This window comes from Strix uralensis, chromosome 2 (genome assembly GCF_047716275.1).
Source record: "Strix uralensis isolate ZFMK-TIS-50842 chromosome 2, bStrUra1, whole genome shotgun sequence".
NCBI classification, from domain to species: Eukaryota; Metazoa; Chordata; class Aves; order Strigiformes; family Strigidae; genus Strix; species Strix uralensis.
This window is the reverse complement of record NC_133973.1, coordinates 116,396,084-116,413,594: the sequence shown is the minus strand read 5'-3', so window position 1 is coordinate 116,413,594 and position 17,511 is coordinate 116,396,084. Positions and strand designations below refer to the sequence as shown.

General features: G+C 41.2%; 1 protein-coding gene across 1 annotated transcript in view; it reads right to left on the bottom strand.

Annotated features, from left to right (window-relative positions):
- The window catches only part of LOC141939712 (uncharacterized), a 158,003-nt gene that overhangs the window by 13,853 nt on the left and 126,639 nt on the right, over positions 1 to 17,511 (bottom strand). The window contains exons 3-6 of the mRNA XM_074859976.1: positions 15,570 to 15,932; positions 12,338 to 12,482; positions 1,333 to 1,469; positions 743 to 922 (exon numbers count right to left, since the gene is read on the bottom strand). Of these exons, the coding sequence (XP_074716077.1) occupies positions 743 to 922; positions 1,333 to 1,469; positions 12,338 to 12,482; positions 15,570 to 15,932 (825 nt within the window). The remainder of the gene's footprint in view (positions 1 to 742; positions 923 to 1,332; positions 1,470 to 12,337; positions 12,483 to 15,569; positions 15,933 to 17,511) is intronic.

Here is a 17,511-nt window from a genome sequence, read left to right as displayed (position 1 = left end):
TGGGTAAAAATTACAAAAGTCAACAACTCAAACACTTTTAAATAGTCTCCCTCTGCCCCAATTCCCCATCTGTATGATGTGGATAACAGCACCTACTTTTTTGACTTTTGTCTGATTGCCCATGTTGGCTGGACATCTAGGAAGGGCAAAGGCAGGAACCAGCTCTTGCACTTTGTGTAGTACTTCAAGCAATGTGGCCCAATCTTCTTTACAGGCTCTCAAAAAGTACTTTAAATTGATTTCTAAAACATAGTTCAATTTTATTCCATTCAAGAGTTATACTGTCATTAATCTGGATGAGTTCTGACTGGGGAGTTCAGACTGTGAACCAGATTCCTACACAGTGTTATGATAATAAATTAAACCCTATTTTACCAAGAAAACCCTGCAGTGTAGCTCTCCCCACTCCCTCATGAAAAATGCTGTGTCCTCTCAGTATACACTGATTGCTCCTGGTTGAGCTTTCTGCTGCCCTCATTTCTGCTTGAGAAATTCCTTTAGTTACAAAAGGACCACACAAAGGAAGAAGGCAGAGTAAAAGGTGTCAGAGCCAAGGGATCTTGGGGTGTGATTCTCTATTGCTTTTTTCCTTGTGAAGTCATTACGAGTTACACCACTGATGTTCAGATACAAAGATGCTGAGGATCAGGCCCTTCACTTAAATGTAATGCCATGACCATTGCTGTTGCACTCTGCTAGGAATCTCGCATGACAATGGTACAAAAGCAAGAGAGTTACTCACCCTGACAAAGCTAGCTGGAAACCAGGCTTCCTTGTCCTCGTTTCTTCCCCACCACCAGTCTTTGTTGGAAGCTTCTAGGACTCTAATGACATCTCCAGCTTTGAAGCCCAGCTCTTGATCATCCATAGTCACATGGTCCCAGAGAGCTTCTGCATAGACAATGCTGCCATCACTTATCAGCTGAGATGGGAAGAAAATGAGTTTGTGAAGGACAAAAGATAAACAGCTGTTTATAAAATACTAAAAGATCAAAATACCTCACACTAGAGTGCCCAGGATTGCTCCTATTACAGAACAAAACTAGAATTCTGGATTTTCAAAAATCTATGCGTATATTTATTAGTGAGAACAATTACAGTCCTACTCCAGAGCAGTTACACAGGCTAATGAGCTACACTCCCAGTGAAGTACTGGTCACTGTGCTCTTCCCTTGGCATCTGCTTGTGGGCCCTGTCAGAGACAGGACACCATGGCTGCTGGATTCTGCTCTATGGTGGCTACTGCCACTGCGCTTTTTATTAATATGAAACCTCAGATCTGTGGAAAACACATCTCCCGTTGTTACAGCAATGCAAAGCCCAGGACGTTACCTCATTGATTGCTAGCTGTTCCCCTCCAGGCTGCAGGTACCTGGGGGTGGCTTGGCAGAGCTCCTCGTAACTATAATCTTCCTCACTGCCATTGTCATCCACTAAGGCTGAAGATTCAGTCCCACCATCTGCAGGAACTAAAACAAAGGTGCAACAGCTGCTTGTTTCATCATTTTTATGATTCAAAAAAAAAAAAAAACCAAGAGGAATCACTGAGAAGTTGCTTTTGTTGTCACAAATATAACAATAACAGAAGAAGTGGAGGGCAGCAGAGCTCTCGGGAAAATCACTTTTCTGCCATTAAATATTTTTTACTCTTTTTCATAATTTTCTCATTTAGCAGCTGATGATACTGAGAAATTCTCCTTTTTGTGCGTGAAAAATAGAACTACAACTATTATTTATTTATTTTTTACCTAGATGAAATCTCAAATGACCTGAGCCAGAAGAGAGGTCTCAATGTCGTTTCTCACATGGCAGATGAGAGAGCTCCAATGGGCCTTCAGCACTCAGAGAGGGCCCCTGTCAGTCCCAGGCTGGGTGCCATCACATCGTCATGTCCCCTGCAGGGATGTAATGACCTAATACCTCTGTGCCCACCCACCTGTGAGAGGGGTGGGCAGCACACGGCACAGCCCCTGCTCCGAGCCGGCCGCCACCGTGTCTCCCACATGTCAGGGGAGGCTCTGGCAGCACAGAGATACCTGAGGGAGGACCAAGGGGACAGGGAGTCCAGTCTGAGCATGGTGTAACTGCCTGAGAAAAAACTTGTTGTAACTACCCCAATCACAGAAAATTCTTGGTTTGACAATTGTACATTTTCTGACCAAAGAGGCAGCTTTGTAAAGAAATGAAGGCCAGAACTATGATGGGCTTAATCTTATTACACAGACACACAAACCAAGAGAAACATCATGTGACTGTCACTATGCACATGTAAATCTGCAGTTACTGTACAAAACTGTAAAACCCGTTTGGGGTACATCACTGGGTGGCAGATTCTTTTGGCGATCATCTCTGTACCAGCAGATGAAGAGGACTGGGGACTGATCTCAGAATCAGGTAATACTGACTGACTTACATCCACACTGCTCAGTGCTAGACCCTTTCAGAGTAGATTTGCCTTTGAAAGCCAGCTGTAATGCTCAGACAAATCAGGGCATGAGCTAATAATCAAGAAGTGTTCATGACCAGTGGCTCAGTGCTTGAGTGCACTATCTGGTCCTTGTTAATTTATCCCTAAAGGTTATTCCTATGGCAGGCCCAAGCTGTGAATAACTAGAGAGTCTGAAGATCATACAGTGCTCAAAAATCCAATAAAAAATAAAAAGTAAAAAATAATTTAAAAAATAAATTCTTAATGGTCTGCCAGCACTGAACTCCTTTTCTAAGGGTTACTGTGTCCCAGATAAGTTGCCATGCAGCCTGCAGAGCATCTCTCTCACTCCCAACTGCCTGGGAAGAGACCGTTAAGCAGAGTTATTGAACCTGTCACTTCTACCTAGCAGCAAGGCCGAGCAGCAGGGCCCTGACCCTGCCTGTTCTCTGCCCTGCGTCAAGCCTGGGTACCGCCTGCCTGCTGAGCTCTGTGCTCCGGATAGGCGAGAGTCACAAAGAGATGACTCCTGGCTTTACTCCACGCACCTGCACAATTAACAGGCATGCTGTTGCCTATCCGTTATTTACCTTATAGGGAGAAATGCTTCAACCCCTCTCCTTATGGGTGGTCATACCATCACCTAGCTTCTTTGGTCATTTGGGTATTAATTTGCAAGAGAGATCAAAGCTGATTACGGCACATATTCATTAAATAACTTTCAAGATTTTTCTTTCCTTTAAAAGTGGATGTAACAGAACATGGCTATTCGACTGTTCTCTTCTACTTCCCAGCATTTTAAATATGCACTCACATTAATGGTATAATCTGTCTAACCAGGGAGGATGCAGAACCCCTATTTAAAAAAACAATATTTTTTTCCCTACAGACTCATAAATCTGAGCACTGATAAACTTTAAAATACATCTTGTGAAACTTACTGGAAGTGCTTTGTTTAAAAAATCTGCAAATAAATCATTAAATCAATTTTTAGCTTATAAAGCAACACCCAAAAAAATTAATCCTAGTGATCCTTTATAGATCTCCACTGTACTATCAGTACTGCCTGTTGGTTTGTTCCAGTAACAATGGCACATCAAAATAACATAATTCATTTAGCTCCAGATGAAAAATGACTGCAATTTTGGGACCGATAACTGTTCGTTATTCTGTACCAAATCAACAAGCTCACATTGTCTTCGTAGTTAAGACTCGAGCAAAAACCAGTTGCTTGCATTCTGCATCTATTCCTCTATTGTTTACAGACAGAAATATCAGAGGTAGGGGTGGGCTTTCCTGATCGCACCAACGGGATGCAAAAACTTAAAAGACAGCCTAGGACTGATTCTGATCTCCTTGCAGCTTTGCCACCAGTGTAAGGCTGCAGGCTCCCGTGGATGACATGGTATAAGCATGATCAGAATCAGGCCCCCTGACTGCCACAGTTTATCAGTTCAATCTAAAAACACTGTAAAAAAAAAGAGAGAGAGAGAGCATGTTCTACTCACACGTACCCATCTGAAGGCTCTCCAGACTCCAAAATCGTGCCATTCCTCCCCTGGCTACCATGCTGCCGTCAGACTCGACCCCAGGGCAAGGGTTTGACCTCTAACAGGTGATGCTCGGTCCAAAAAGGGCTGGCGAAGGATCACAAAAGGCTCTGAGCTACCCACAGAGCAGAGGAACAGCCTGTTTGCTGCCTTCAGCTCCCGGCTGCGCCTCCGAGGCCGAGCCTGGCTGGGGACTGCCGGCGGCGCGCTCAGCCTGGCCACGGCGAGCTCACGGCTCGCTGACATCATGGGGTGCCCTTAGGGAGGAAGTTCCAGAAAAGAAACAAAAACCTGGCTGCCTGGCCCCGGCCACGCTGTGCCTGCGCCGCCCAGACCGCTCCCAAAGTGCCTGAACGCCTCGATCGCAGCAAGCCAAGGAGTACATTTGTTTTTCATTAAAGCAGCTTAATGCGATTTCAATCTATATTCAAATGACTGCAATTCAAAGGGAAAGACTATTTGGATGGGAGCTGGGAGTTCCTTGTATTACAACACTGTTTGGAGTATCGGTCTATCTTTGTTATATTATACCAGTTAAAATTCCAGTAGAAGTAAACAGTGAAGGTATTTTTTGCAAGGCTATTAAAACTTCTCTTCCTTCACAGGCAAATGCTGTATCATTATTTAGGGCACAAGCAGCTGAAGTGTTAAGGCTACAGCAGTCTGCTCCCAGAAGAGGGGAAGACAGAGACATTTTCTCACTCAAATGACAAACTTAATTCAGCTGCTCCAGAAAATAGGGCGTGAAGCAGAAAAGCACCCAAACAGTCCAGCTTTCACTGGGACTGACCCAGCCAGAGCACAACCTCCTTCATTCACCATCTGCTAGCATTTACCATCCTTACATCTGCATCATTCTGCAGTGGAGCTGTATCAGTTCACGCACTGGAAGCAAAAACAGGAGTTGCTCCCATCAGCAGAGTGCAAAGCCTGCTGCAACCTGCGCTTGTACACAGCACTACATTTACGGTTTGGAAAGCTCCATCATCCTTATGGCTCATTCTTTACCTGCAAACTGCATCGCTCAGCTGAGTCTGTCCTGTAACTGGGGACTGCCTCCTCCAGGGGCATGTCCACAAAACCCTGGAGGCATTTCTGCACAGAGCGACTTCTCAACACCCACTGAAATCACATGGTTTCCCCTAGTGCTGCCTCAGACGGAGAAGCAAAGGCCAAACATCGCCCTGCAACGTTAATGCCATCTTCCTACAAAAATCCAGACTGTGTTGCACTGCACTGGAGACTGACAGGAATTCTCTTCTGAATCCCCAAACTTCACTATTAGTTCTTGCTGCAAGGGCACTTGTTGGATAGCACAGTAAAAACAAGCTACTACGTATTACAAGATGTTCATACAAAGCCCCACATATTTTTCTCAGCTCAAATCATTAAAAAAAAACCCAACCTAGCAAACAGAAGTGACACTGAAGTGCTGATGATCCTGGTACCCTGCAAGTGAAGGCTTCACGCTTTTAATCAGCCAGAGCACAAGTTATCTACCATGTCAAACCCCTACCTGCAGGGGAGAAACAGCTGAACTGCCAAAGGAAAATGAGATCAAACCCCACACAGCTTTCCTAGAACGTACACTAAAAATGATCTCTGAAAAACAGTCATTTGGTTTGATTTTTGCAGAATGGAACAGACTGTGTGCTTTTGCCCAATGACTAACCCGGTGCCACCGTGGGATGCTGCCGGGCAGGGGGGCAATCTGTTTTCCCTCCTCTGCACTGGCACATCTAGCAACTGTGCAGCCACAGACTGAACCACCACAAAAATACTCAGTTGGGGTGAGCTGGTGGCGGGTTCATTTCCTTGCAGGATCAGCCAGGGACAGGAGGAGGCTCAGGCTGTCCTTGTGGTGGCAGTTCACAGTGACCCTGTCCAAATGCATGCCGAGCTGGCTTACCCACTAGGCAGGGCACTAAAAAGGCTGTGGGTAGCACATACTAAAACTAAAAGCTAGTTCACCCGCCTCAAGAAAATCCAGTTCTAGACAGCCCTCTAGGACCCTCCACTCTGGGGCAGATCAAAGGTCCCCCCCACCCACTGCTCTGACAGCAGCCAGCAGCAGATGCCCAGGGAATACCATAAAAATAGATGAGGCATGTAATGGCATTGTTCTGATGTATTTTCCTAAATTCCAGCTACCTGCAGATCAGAGTCAGATCCCTCCCAGGGCAGAAGTGTTTAATGAACTGAATTTTTCAAACCACTTTCTGAATTTCTGTAAACTTTTGGCATGTGAAATATCATGTGAGCAATTTGTTTCATAGTTTAATTTTACAGTGTGAAAACTGTCTTTTATTTTGAATGTGCTATCTCGTGATTTCATTTGGTGCCCTTTAGTTCTTACATTATTGGAAACAGTAACTATTATCTGTTCACTTCTCCCATGCCAATCAGACTTTTATTCCCCTATTGTCCTTTTTTCCAAGTTGCAGAGCCCTTAGCATCGTTAATCGTTCCTCACACAGAGAGGCTGAGTAGGTTTTCTTGTCCTTTTGCCTTTCTCTGTATCCTCCCCTGTAAAAAATGCCTTTTGAGGTGGAAAGGAAGATGACCCCCACATGCCACACCAGTGGCACAATTGGTCTTTCTGTTTTGTTCTCTATTCCCTTCCTACAAATTTCTGCCCTTTTATTTACTGTTTTGACTGTTACTAGGCACTGAACTGACACTTTAATTAGCTGTTAAGGTTGCAACATCTCTTCCTGAATGGCAATACCCAGCTCAAAGTTCATTCTTCTGCAAGCATAACAGGCTCGTGTGCCTCCATGTGCACTACCTTGCCTTTATCAACACCAAATTCACCTGCCACCAGTGCAATGCATTGTGTCTCTGTGTTGTGAAATCCTTCTGCAACTCTGTTCAAGCAGCTTGTGCTATTACTACTGTTAATTATTTAGCACACAAGCAAGAATTGTAACTTCATTCTACACCTCTCTTCCCACATTTTTTGTGAAGACGCTGAACATCTGACTCCACTCATGGGCTCTCTCCTTAAGAAAACCGACCACCTTCCTCCACTGTTACTTAGGGCTTACTCACTTATTAAAGCATGGGAGGATCTTCCCTCTTATCCCAGGCCTCTATTAAGAGACATCTGTAAGAGATCTTGTCAGAGGTCTTCTGGAGATCCAAGTAGCCTATACCTACTGAATCCCCTTGGTCACATCCTCAGTGATTTTTTTCAGAAAACATAAACCATTTGTGGGGCACGGCTTTCCTCTACAAAGGGCACATGGATTTTTCTTCATTATAAGGGTCCATCAGTCCATTATAGTTTCTAAATCCTAAATATATTCTTTATATATTTTATGTACTATTACGTCAGACTTACTGGTCTACTGCTCAGTGGATCCCTTCTGATACTTCTTTATAAATGGTTATCCCCTCGCTGCTTTCTTCCTTGTACTGAGGCAATTTTTGAGGAACAAATTCCATGCTGAGGCAGTAGCTCAGCAATTTCATTCTTAAATCTCTTGGTTCTGGCAATTTGTTACTATTCATTTTGTTAACTCTAAAACTTTTACTGACATTTTGAGACAGATCCTGATTTGAGCTCAGGTTTTATTTCTCAGCCACTTACAAGGCCTACAAACTATCTGGTAGTCTGCCAGGTTCTCATATTTTTCAAAAAGGATGTAGGTTTTATATCTTCAGCAAATTATTTCTACATTCCTGTAGCTTTACATGAAAATTGCTAGAGGGTTTTTTTGCTATGTGGATACAATTAAACAATTTGAAGGATGTCTTTTTTTTCTTTTTCTTCTGATACATTCTTTTCCTCTGTGTTTAATGACAGAACCGTTTTCTGGTGTTCCCAAATTTTGTTGTGACAGGTGACATGAATTTGCTCTAAGTATCTAATATGCTGTCCTTGAACACTCTGTGTGCTGCCTGCAAGCATTCAACACTTTTTTCTGTTCCTCTAAATTCCTTTGTTACATGAATGACTTCTCACTTTTATTTACTTTCCCTCTTTTAAATTAAAACACATACTGTATTGGATTTTTTTACTCTTCTCACCCCTGCAAGGATATTGGCTCAGAGTGCATTATGGACACAGAGGGCAAGATTCATTATCTGTCTGTATTTAGTTAATGAACAGCACGCTAAACTACCTGTTTCTTCCAGTCAAGGTCACCTGGCTTAGCTTAGAAGTCTATAACGAGACACATCCCGCCCTTACAGAGTAGCTCTTATGTGTGATCCTGTGCACACCTCATGAGTGGTTCAAGAATTGTCTCCCTTTCTGTAGGTCTCCTGATTAGCTGCACCAAGGAGTTATTTATGGTGCACCTAAAAATACTGCACTGTGCCCCATTACAACTCTCAACCCACAGAACAGCAGTTTAAGTCTCCTTTTATGACTGTGCTTGCTGTCCTTGAAACCTCTCTGGTTTCCTTGATTTGTCACATTTACTATCACCATCCTGGTGATCTCAGGTAGTTCATCATTTAATCCTGTCCCTATACTTTTTCCCATTCAAGCATGACATTCCAGTCCACGGATCCTGTGACACTTGAAGATACAGTCAATTTGTTTATCTGATTTGGCTCTTAGATTTTCTTTAATACATTAGAGACCCTCTTTTTCACTGGTACAATCTTTTCTGTTATTCCTATACAGCTTGCACGACGGTGGTATGCTGGTTATGCTCCACTGGTTATCTTCCTTCAACCAAGTTTCTGACATATGCCATTTAGCTTTTTTAAAAATATGTTTATTTCTCCATCTTACTTTTTAAACTTTCACTATTACTGGAAGGGTTGCCTGTCTTTCTAAATCCTCTTTAAACAACATTTGTCCAACTGTTCCTGACTATTCCTTGCTTGAGTTTTGTCAGCTTCTGCCCCATCCTTTGAGGATGCAATGATCATTGACATAGCCTGTAAAGGACGTGCTGTCCTATACTGTATATTATTTCACCTTGCCAGCTTTCCCCTAATACTTTTGTTTAGAAACTCCTCCATAATCTCTTGATTTGCATGTCAGCAGTCTGCTTTTGTTCTGGTTTAGAAAACAAAGGATCTTTTTATTTCAAACATTCCTCGGTTCATAAATAATCTAAATCTCCCTCTTTTTAATACAACTTTCTGCATGAAGGTGCCTGGAGGTAAAAAAGGCCTCTGTGTCTGATACTGAGCATGATATTGGCAATACTTTGCACAATTTTACCATTGGGCTCCTGGTTTTTTTGTTTCTACCTGAGAGCTTCAATTTTGTCTCCAGTGCTCACCTCCTGTTCATCACACTCTCCCTGGCACCCACCTGCCCCACAGCTGTCACCTCCCCTCCATAGTCTCTACACAACAGCCCAGGTACTTCACCTGATGCACCAGCTGCTTCCAAAACACTGCTAGGTCCTGTCTGCATCATCAAGCCCAGCTACCTACACGACTAACAATCCCATTATCCACCAGCATAGTTTTTACCTTTTCCCATCAGTTAAGAGTCCCATCCTTCAAAGTATCACATAGAGATCACCCTCTGGTCCAGAGGCTTTTCTGTCCCCAGCAACACTGGAACTGCTTAGCCTGCAGTAGCAGATTTCATGATGCCCCTTCAGGTCCTGTCCATGAGTCTTTCTGCCTCCCTGAGCTTTTCAGGCACTGTGGCCACAGAATACAGCAACCACCATGGAGCTGCTTGCAGCATCAGACATATTCCACCCACCTCCTGGTAAACACAAATATGGCACTCAGTGTAGTAACCTGGGAATTTTCATTTCCTGCATATTATCCTACTTACATCCTCACACTTTTGGGGTGGGCAAGCAAGGACAGGGTAGCACGGAGATGGTAGCAAGCAGGGAACTGTTTTCTCTCGAGGAGTGATTAATAACTTCTGTTTGTTCATTTCTATGATATTTGGGGTGGGGTTTGTTTATTTGATCAGTGATAGGAATGGAGAACCTGAAAATCTCCTCTCCTCAACAGTCAGTTTGTTTGTACCTCAGTTCCTGAGCTGTGCTCCACACAGGCTGAAACCTACTCAGTTACCCAACCTTGATGAACTGGGAAAAGCTTGACAGTAGTTTAACATTGTAGGCAAACATCCAGGAGAGGACACTACTTGAATTAAAGACATTTAAATTTATTAATCTAAATGCTGGAATCCACATTTGAATGAACCAGCAGGTATTGGTCACAATTAAAAGAGCTGAGAGAGCAATCCATCTCATACAAAGGCTGTTCCTACTCTAACCTTCATTGACTGCAATGGTTCAGTTGTTTAAATGGAGATACTTAGCGCCATTTTAAGTATTTTGGATATCCTGCCGGCCTCCAGCTGGCACTGAAGAAAGGAATAGGTCTCCCATAGGTCCTTTGTGATATCTGCCAGCTGCAGACAGATGTCAGGTATTTCACACCGCACTGGACCCTCGGCTGGGTAACTGAATCAAACCCTAGTCCTCCACTGCCTGTAATGGATGTTTAATATTTAACTCTTATGTTTAACCTACATTTAGACTGAATTCAGTTGACTTAAACTACAGCTGAATTCCACTCCACCTGCTTAGAGCTGGGCCTATCTAAAGGAGTTCACCAATTAATTTATCCAAATTCAAGTCCCACATCACAATATGCAAAAAACGTGTGTTTAAGATACTTATAAAAATTGCCCTACTGTAATAAACAGGAAACCTCTTCAACATAATTTAAAACTTGTAACCCTTTAAGCACAAGAGTAGCAATATAAGTCTCAAGGGAAGTTTTCCTTACATGTTAGCTGGTTGTTATTCTGTCTCCTACACTATGATGATTTACTGTCTTGTAACAGCTGTTTTTCTAAAAATTTACATCTCCAATTCTATCTCCCATTGTTATAAAAGTAGTCATGCAGTGTATTAGGCTTTAGTAAGTAACTAAGATACCATTGGTTTTCAGTGCTTGGGTTTAGAATTTCTTTCTATAATAAAGGGCTTTTGTGCTATCAAATTTCACTGTACATGAGCAAACAAAAAACTCTCACATGTTCAAAGACAAGGAAATGCCTTGTGAATTTAAGAGAAAAAGGAAAGAGATCAGAATATGTGACACTAGTCACTTTATTATTTTCTGCTGGAGCTACTTAACAGATCTTTGCAACTGCTCTCAAACTGTGAAGTCCTTGATACTCCCCAGTTGCCTTCAAGTCTTTGATTTCAGAATCTTTTTCTGCTCAACTTCTCTGTTTGTTGTAATGAGTCATAAAAGTCACATCTAGCATAATCAATATTGCTTTGCCTTCATTGTCTTAAAAAGTGGCAGAAATCTTGCTTTGTCTATTTGTCATCCTGATGCTTATGTTTAAGATACCAGTTATTCAAAAGCTAAATACCTGGAAAGATATTACTCTCAGGCAGTTGTCTAGGTAATTAATATTATTTCATGTGGTTTCCAAACATGAAATGGAAAGGATAACTAAAAGTAGAATTCTTACTCTGTGATACTTAGATACTTAGAGAGTCTCTTTTTTTTCAAAACTAGTTCATGGCAAACCTGTTATTCTGTGAGTGGTCCTTCTGGAATCAGTGACTGATATACCGCATAATCTCAGCATGGGTCCCAGCATTAGGTGTCTAGCTTACCCTGATGTCTAATCTACATCTTTAAGTATACTAAGATATATACGGCAAGGACACACTCCAGACATGGTTTTAAAGTAGTTCCAAATATTTCACTACAATATAAATTAAAAGGAAAATACTAATATAGTATACATAATGTATCTCATTGCTATAGTTAGATAGAAATTCTCAAGTCTGTTCCTTGCAGATCACCTCCTGAAGAAAACTGTCATGCTCTATTGATGACCAGAAAATGTAGTTTTAACACATTCTTATATAAAGTAATCTGCATCTGAGGGATTTTTTGAGCAGAATTTGGACATCATTGCAGCTAAAACTTAGCTTAGAACCATAAAAGCCTATTATTTAACCCTATTATTTAAGCCATTTATTTAAGGCTTGCCTATCTAGGTAGTTAAGCTGAATGCATGGCAAACAGAAAATTAAAAATGCATGTGTGCTGTGGCTATGGTTTGGGTATGAACTCAAGCATATTAGATCTTACTTCCCTCATATTCTATTATTATCTTCAAGCAAGTATGTAAGTAGAGAGTAGAAAATACAGGAGTGTAAGTGGTACAGAAGAATAAACCATAGCAATGTCAAACAGTAGATGTAAAAAACAAATTTTAAATGAACACAGCAGCTACTAATGAGAAACTTGGAAGACAAAGCAACTTAGTTGGGTACTACTTTGTCATTGAGTTGGTTTGCACCCTTTTGTGTTCCACACTACAATCTACCTCCTGACCAACCTGGGGTATGAAGTTGAGGTCTAGAAAGTTAAAAAGACATCTTACCATTAGACGTTCTCATCTGCCGCCTTCGTCCAACCCTGTCCAGGCCAATGGGGGTACTTTGTGAAAAGGTGAGCGGCCGGAACCTGGCTGAAACAGCTTTGTAAGGGGGTACCTGGTGTGCCGGAACGGGTGGCCGTGTAACAGGCTACAGAGAAAACAGGAAAATCCAGTATTAGCAAAGCTACCAGTAAGTCCAACTGAGCAAAACTCAGGTATGAAGTAAGGTTTCTTCAGATAGTCCAGCTAATTACAGGGGCAGTAAAATCCCCTACTTTGAAGTTGCTTAAACACTGCATACCATATCCACCAGCACCACAGAAAATATTTTATTACGTTACAGTTCTCTGCTACATTAAAAACTCTTTAACCTTCTGTTATGATCGGACATGCTCCATAGTTTTCAATTTGTAATACCCTGTGCCCAAATGCTCTGGGATCTAACTGCTCTGAGAACAGCCTGCGCAATGCCAGCTGGCATTGTAAACACACATCTGAAGGAAAACCCAAGGCGAAAGAATCACCAGAAATGCTACGGCTGGAAGTTGTGTTCATTTCCTGGGATGTTTGCTTTCTTCAAATAAATGTATTGTTTTTAAGTAAAATAAACATATTTTACAAGACAAAAATAATTGTCTAAATGATCCTTTGCTCTGAAGTTCCCAGGAGTCTCATTAAAAAGAGGTAATATTAAGTTTACTGGTAGCATTATCTAGGAGCCATTTTCTTTAGTTAAATCATTAATTTGCTTAATTATGATTAGAGAACCTACCCCTGTTTTATTTGCAAATTGAGTCTAATTTTATGTCGTCCCTGAACAACTCCACACTAGCCAGGCTGAATGACCTTGCATGAACATTCAACACTAAACAGCCAGACCTCAGCACATGAACTTCAGAGAAACTCATCTTTAGATCTTCTGTTATCTTTCAGTTGTTACTGTTCATAGGCCCTTCTATCAAGTAATCTGAAACATCAGAGATGGTTTTTTAATGAACTATCTCTTGACACTCTGTTATGAAACCAATGATTTAGTATTGTTTGAAAACCTTTTCTCACACCTAAGATGTCAGACCAAAAGAAAACACAACAAAGAAGGAATTAGCATTATACTTTCCAAATATTACAATGGGTTTTCAAAGCTTTTAAGAAAAAAAACCACCAATGTGAAGATCAGTCTTTGAAAGCCCCACATAAAATACTTCTAGCATGTTTCCCTGATTCATTAGTCCTTTACATTCCAGCTACAAATTTACTTTCTAATGTGACTGCCAAAAACCTCAATGTGTATTGAATATGATTTAACTACAACCTCATCTTTAAACCTCATTTCCTCAGTGCTTTAGCAATATACCAGGATCCTATCACTGAATAACACCACAAAGAGTAAGTCCAACATATTGCATCAAACAGCTAACAGAAGTGATGGCAATCACTATATGCAAATAACTGGCTGCTTAAGTAACAAAGCTATTTATTTCTGGGCAACTAAAATTTTCTTGTAAGGCTTCAGTCCAGATCCCTTCCCTGGATAGACAAGGATGTGCTTTTACTCAGTGGCTGGCCTAGGAAGGTCATCAGTTGGGTTTAAAACGTGCCCTGACTGGGAATGCTCTATAGTTTGGTCTTGACCATGGTGACTCAGCCATGTGCTCATTTAACCCCGACCAGCCCTCAAGGCAGCATCAGAGTGCAGAAAGAGTCAACTCAAATAGCTGCCTTGATGCGTGTTCCTTCATTAATAAACTGATGCAAGCAAGGTTTGAAGATAAATCAATTTGTTTTCACCAGTAAATGAAGGGCCTGGAGAGTGTTAAATCAATTCTGTGGTACAGCAAGGGTTACTTGGGTTGCCAATACTTACTATCCCTTTAAATCCATCTATTATTCTTGAGTAAGATGGCCTAGAATTTATAACAATAATTTTCCTCTTTTTTTTTTCCTCCAAGCTAAGTAGTGATAAAATTAATTGTAAAATATACCAATTACATATGGTTTGAAACTATGGTCTTTGCCTGGGTAAAAATTCATTGGTTTCAATTGGGAGTTCTGCTTCAAGATGCATTTTTTCATCAGGGAATTACGAAGAAAAAATGTGCAATATACAGTAACAGTATGCATGTTAAAAATTGCTTTTCACAAGAGACTTAAAATCATGCCATTGTTTCAGCATTTGATTTCAGTCAGGGGAGTACCACTAAACTTCCCAGCAGGAGATCGAGTGGCATGAGAAAGATTAAGAGGATTCAAATTCCATTAATAACCCCTAGAATCACATTTTTGAGGATGTAAATACTATTCTTTTTTTCTGTTGCTTTATCAGCTTGACAATTGCTTTAGGTAAGGAGTCCTCCTGCTTTTTTGGAAAATGAAAAACACCTGATTAGCCTGAAACTCTGTAACCAACTGCAAAACAGGGCCACCACTACCAACACGACAGTAAGTTCTTCTACACATTGTACCCACTCAGTACTACCTCCAGGGAAAAAGCAGCTATCTTTACCTTTCAGAACTTTTTATTTCTCATTCTCTTATCTAAGCCTACAGAGATGACAAATAGTATATAGGTACTGCTCAAGTGCTAACTCAACCACATGCTATTTTCTTACAGGCTTCCTACATATGTATCATCAGGTCAGTTTAGTAGTAGGTAAACAGACATTTTATTCATATTGACAGTTTTCTTAGATTCTTTCTTTATTTCAATAATTCCTCAATTTATTACCAATTTTCTTAAGCAATGTCCTCATTAAAGTATGCCAATACCAAGATTTTTAACCCCACAGCTAATGCCACAGGTTTTGAACAGGCCTGTTTTTGGAGAATTTGAAATGATCAATAAATAATGTGTTATTATCACATTTGTTTGTACTCCTCTGTTCCTCAGCCCTACACCCTGTAAGGAGACTAAACACACAGCTGTATTACACACAAATGAGCTCTTATATACCAGTATGAGACATAATAACCATTCCAAGAAAGAAATAAAGTTAATTTACAATATGGAAAAGATTATCCCAAAGTCAGTACCAGTTTTATTCCATGCTGTTTTGTTTTTTTAACAACAAGACAAAGTAATTAGTGACCAGGAAAGCAGAATTGTAAGTACACGATGTCAGCTTGACAAAAGGGAAGGAAGAGAAGGAAGCATCCATTCTATTTTCTAGGCTGAAGATAGAGACAAGGAAGTGAAAAGGTCTTTTGCAGTTTGCAGAGAGCACATCTCTTATCTTACTTGTGTCAGCAGACCTTCTATATCTTCTGCCGGACCGCTTCCATAGAAATTGACCCCACCTATTACAGAGATGGGTCTTCTTTTCCGCCCTCTGTGGTAGCCTACTGTATTGCTTTGGATCCCAGACCCGACAGAAGCCAGTCCTGGCGGATTTTCTCCATCTGTGCAGTCTGTCTTCTGAGACTCCACTGCAACTGCATCTTCTGGTATAGAGAAACTTCTGATCGACATTTGGCCATAGTCTGAGAGAGGTCTGGGCCGAGATCTTTTTCCAGAGCCCCATCTCCTGGGTGTGACCTTTTGTGCGTCTGCCTTTCCTTCATCCTGGGATGGGGACCTCTTCCAGTGATCATCAGAAACAACCTTTTTAAATGTGAACAAGTCAAATAAGGCACAGAATTTTCCGACAGTTAATCATTTGTGAATTTTTCATATGGCAGATCAACTTAACATTGCTAAAGAGTTACCATAAATACAACAAATGCAACTGACAGTTCAGGAACAGAGTAACTTGCAAAAGAAAGACATCATGATGCTTGTGCTGAGTAAGGTAAACCCAGCCATCAGCACCTCTTACACAAACATGACTAATAACACTAAAAACTCGCCTATTACCTCAGCAGTACAGACAGGACCTATCACAAACACCGAATTCACTGAATGATGCCTTGGAAAGACAGCACTGGCACTCCCAGGACTTGTTCCTGTGCAGAAGTAGGATGTTACATGTAACATCAGTAAAAATAATTCAACCAGCATGCTGTGTTTCTGGACTGTTTATCAAGGCCTGTAGTGACAGGACAAGGGGCACCAACTTTAAACTGAAAGAGAGTAGGCTTAGGCTGGACATAAGAAATTTTTTTATGATGAGGGTGGTGAAATACTGGAACAGGTTACCCAGAGAAGTTGTGGATGCCCCCTCCCTGGAAGTGTTCAAGGTCAGGTTGGACGGGGCTTTGAGCAACCTGGTCTGGTGGAAGGTGTCCCTGCCCATGGCAGGGGGTTGGACTAGATGATCTTCAAAGGTCCCTTCCAACCCAAACCATTCTGTGACTCTATGATATTCCTCTGCTTTAGCTCTATTCAGTGATGAAAATAAACAGTAAGGCTGCAGTTTGACTGCTTGCTGATCCCACATTAAGTGTAAGCAGATACCAAAATGGGCAGTTGTGCTCCCTCCTACTACTTGCCCCCCCATTCTCACTTGGGTCAGATCTAGAGATTGTGAAGCCATGTGCGAACTGGGTAAGCGAGCTCATACAGTTTGGAAGGGAGGAGCTAATTGCTATATACTTAGAGAGGTTATAGTCATATGGACTAGGACCAAAGATACATTGTTACACATATAAAGGAAAAATTGATGTTCTTAGAAGAGGAAGCTTGGAAAATTAGCATGTTGTTCCTATTTAACAGTACATCTGGCTCCTGGAGGTTATTGCCTACAGGTATCATAATTGCACTGGTACTACAAGTTTGGAAATAAAATAACCTCAACTGAAATACTTGTTAGAGGGAACATTTTTAAGGATTTCAATGCATTTGGAGTAATACTGCTATAAACTTTTCCAGCAAAACACCTGCACATAAAAATTTATGTTCACTTTTCTCTCAATTTTCCAACTTCTCAGTGTTTCCTTGGCTTTTTCTGGCTCCTCTATAAAGAACAGAAAAGAAACAGAGAAAGGAAGATGAGTATTTCTGGGCTGGGTGGCAGCTTGCATGAACGCCTGATGGAGTAAATGACAAACTCTAAAGCACTGCTGTGCAAGTGAACCCTGCCCCAAGTTCTCATACAAATAATGAACTAATTCTGAACTTTTTTTGTAAAAAATCAGCCTACCTCTTTATTAGGATATCTTTAAACTACCTAAGTGCATTTCTGACAATGTTCAAAGCTAATAAGTATCCCAAAACAGAGAGGCATAATTTTGTCTGTCTCTGG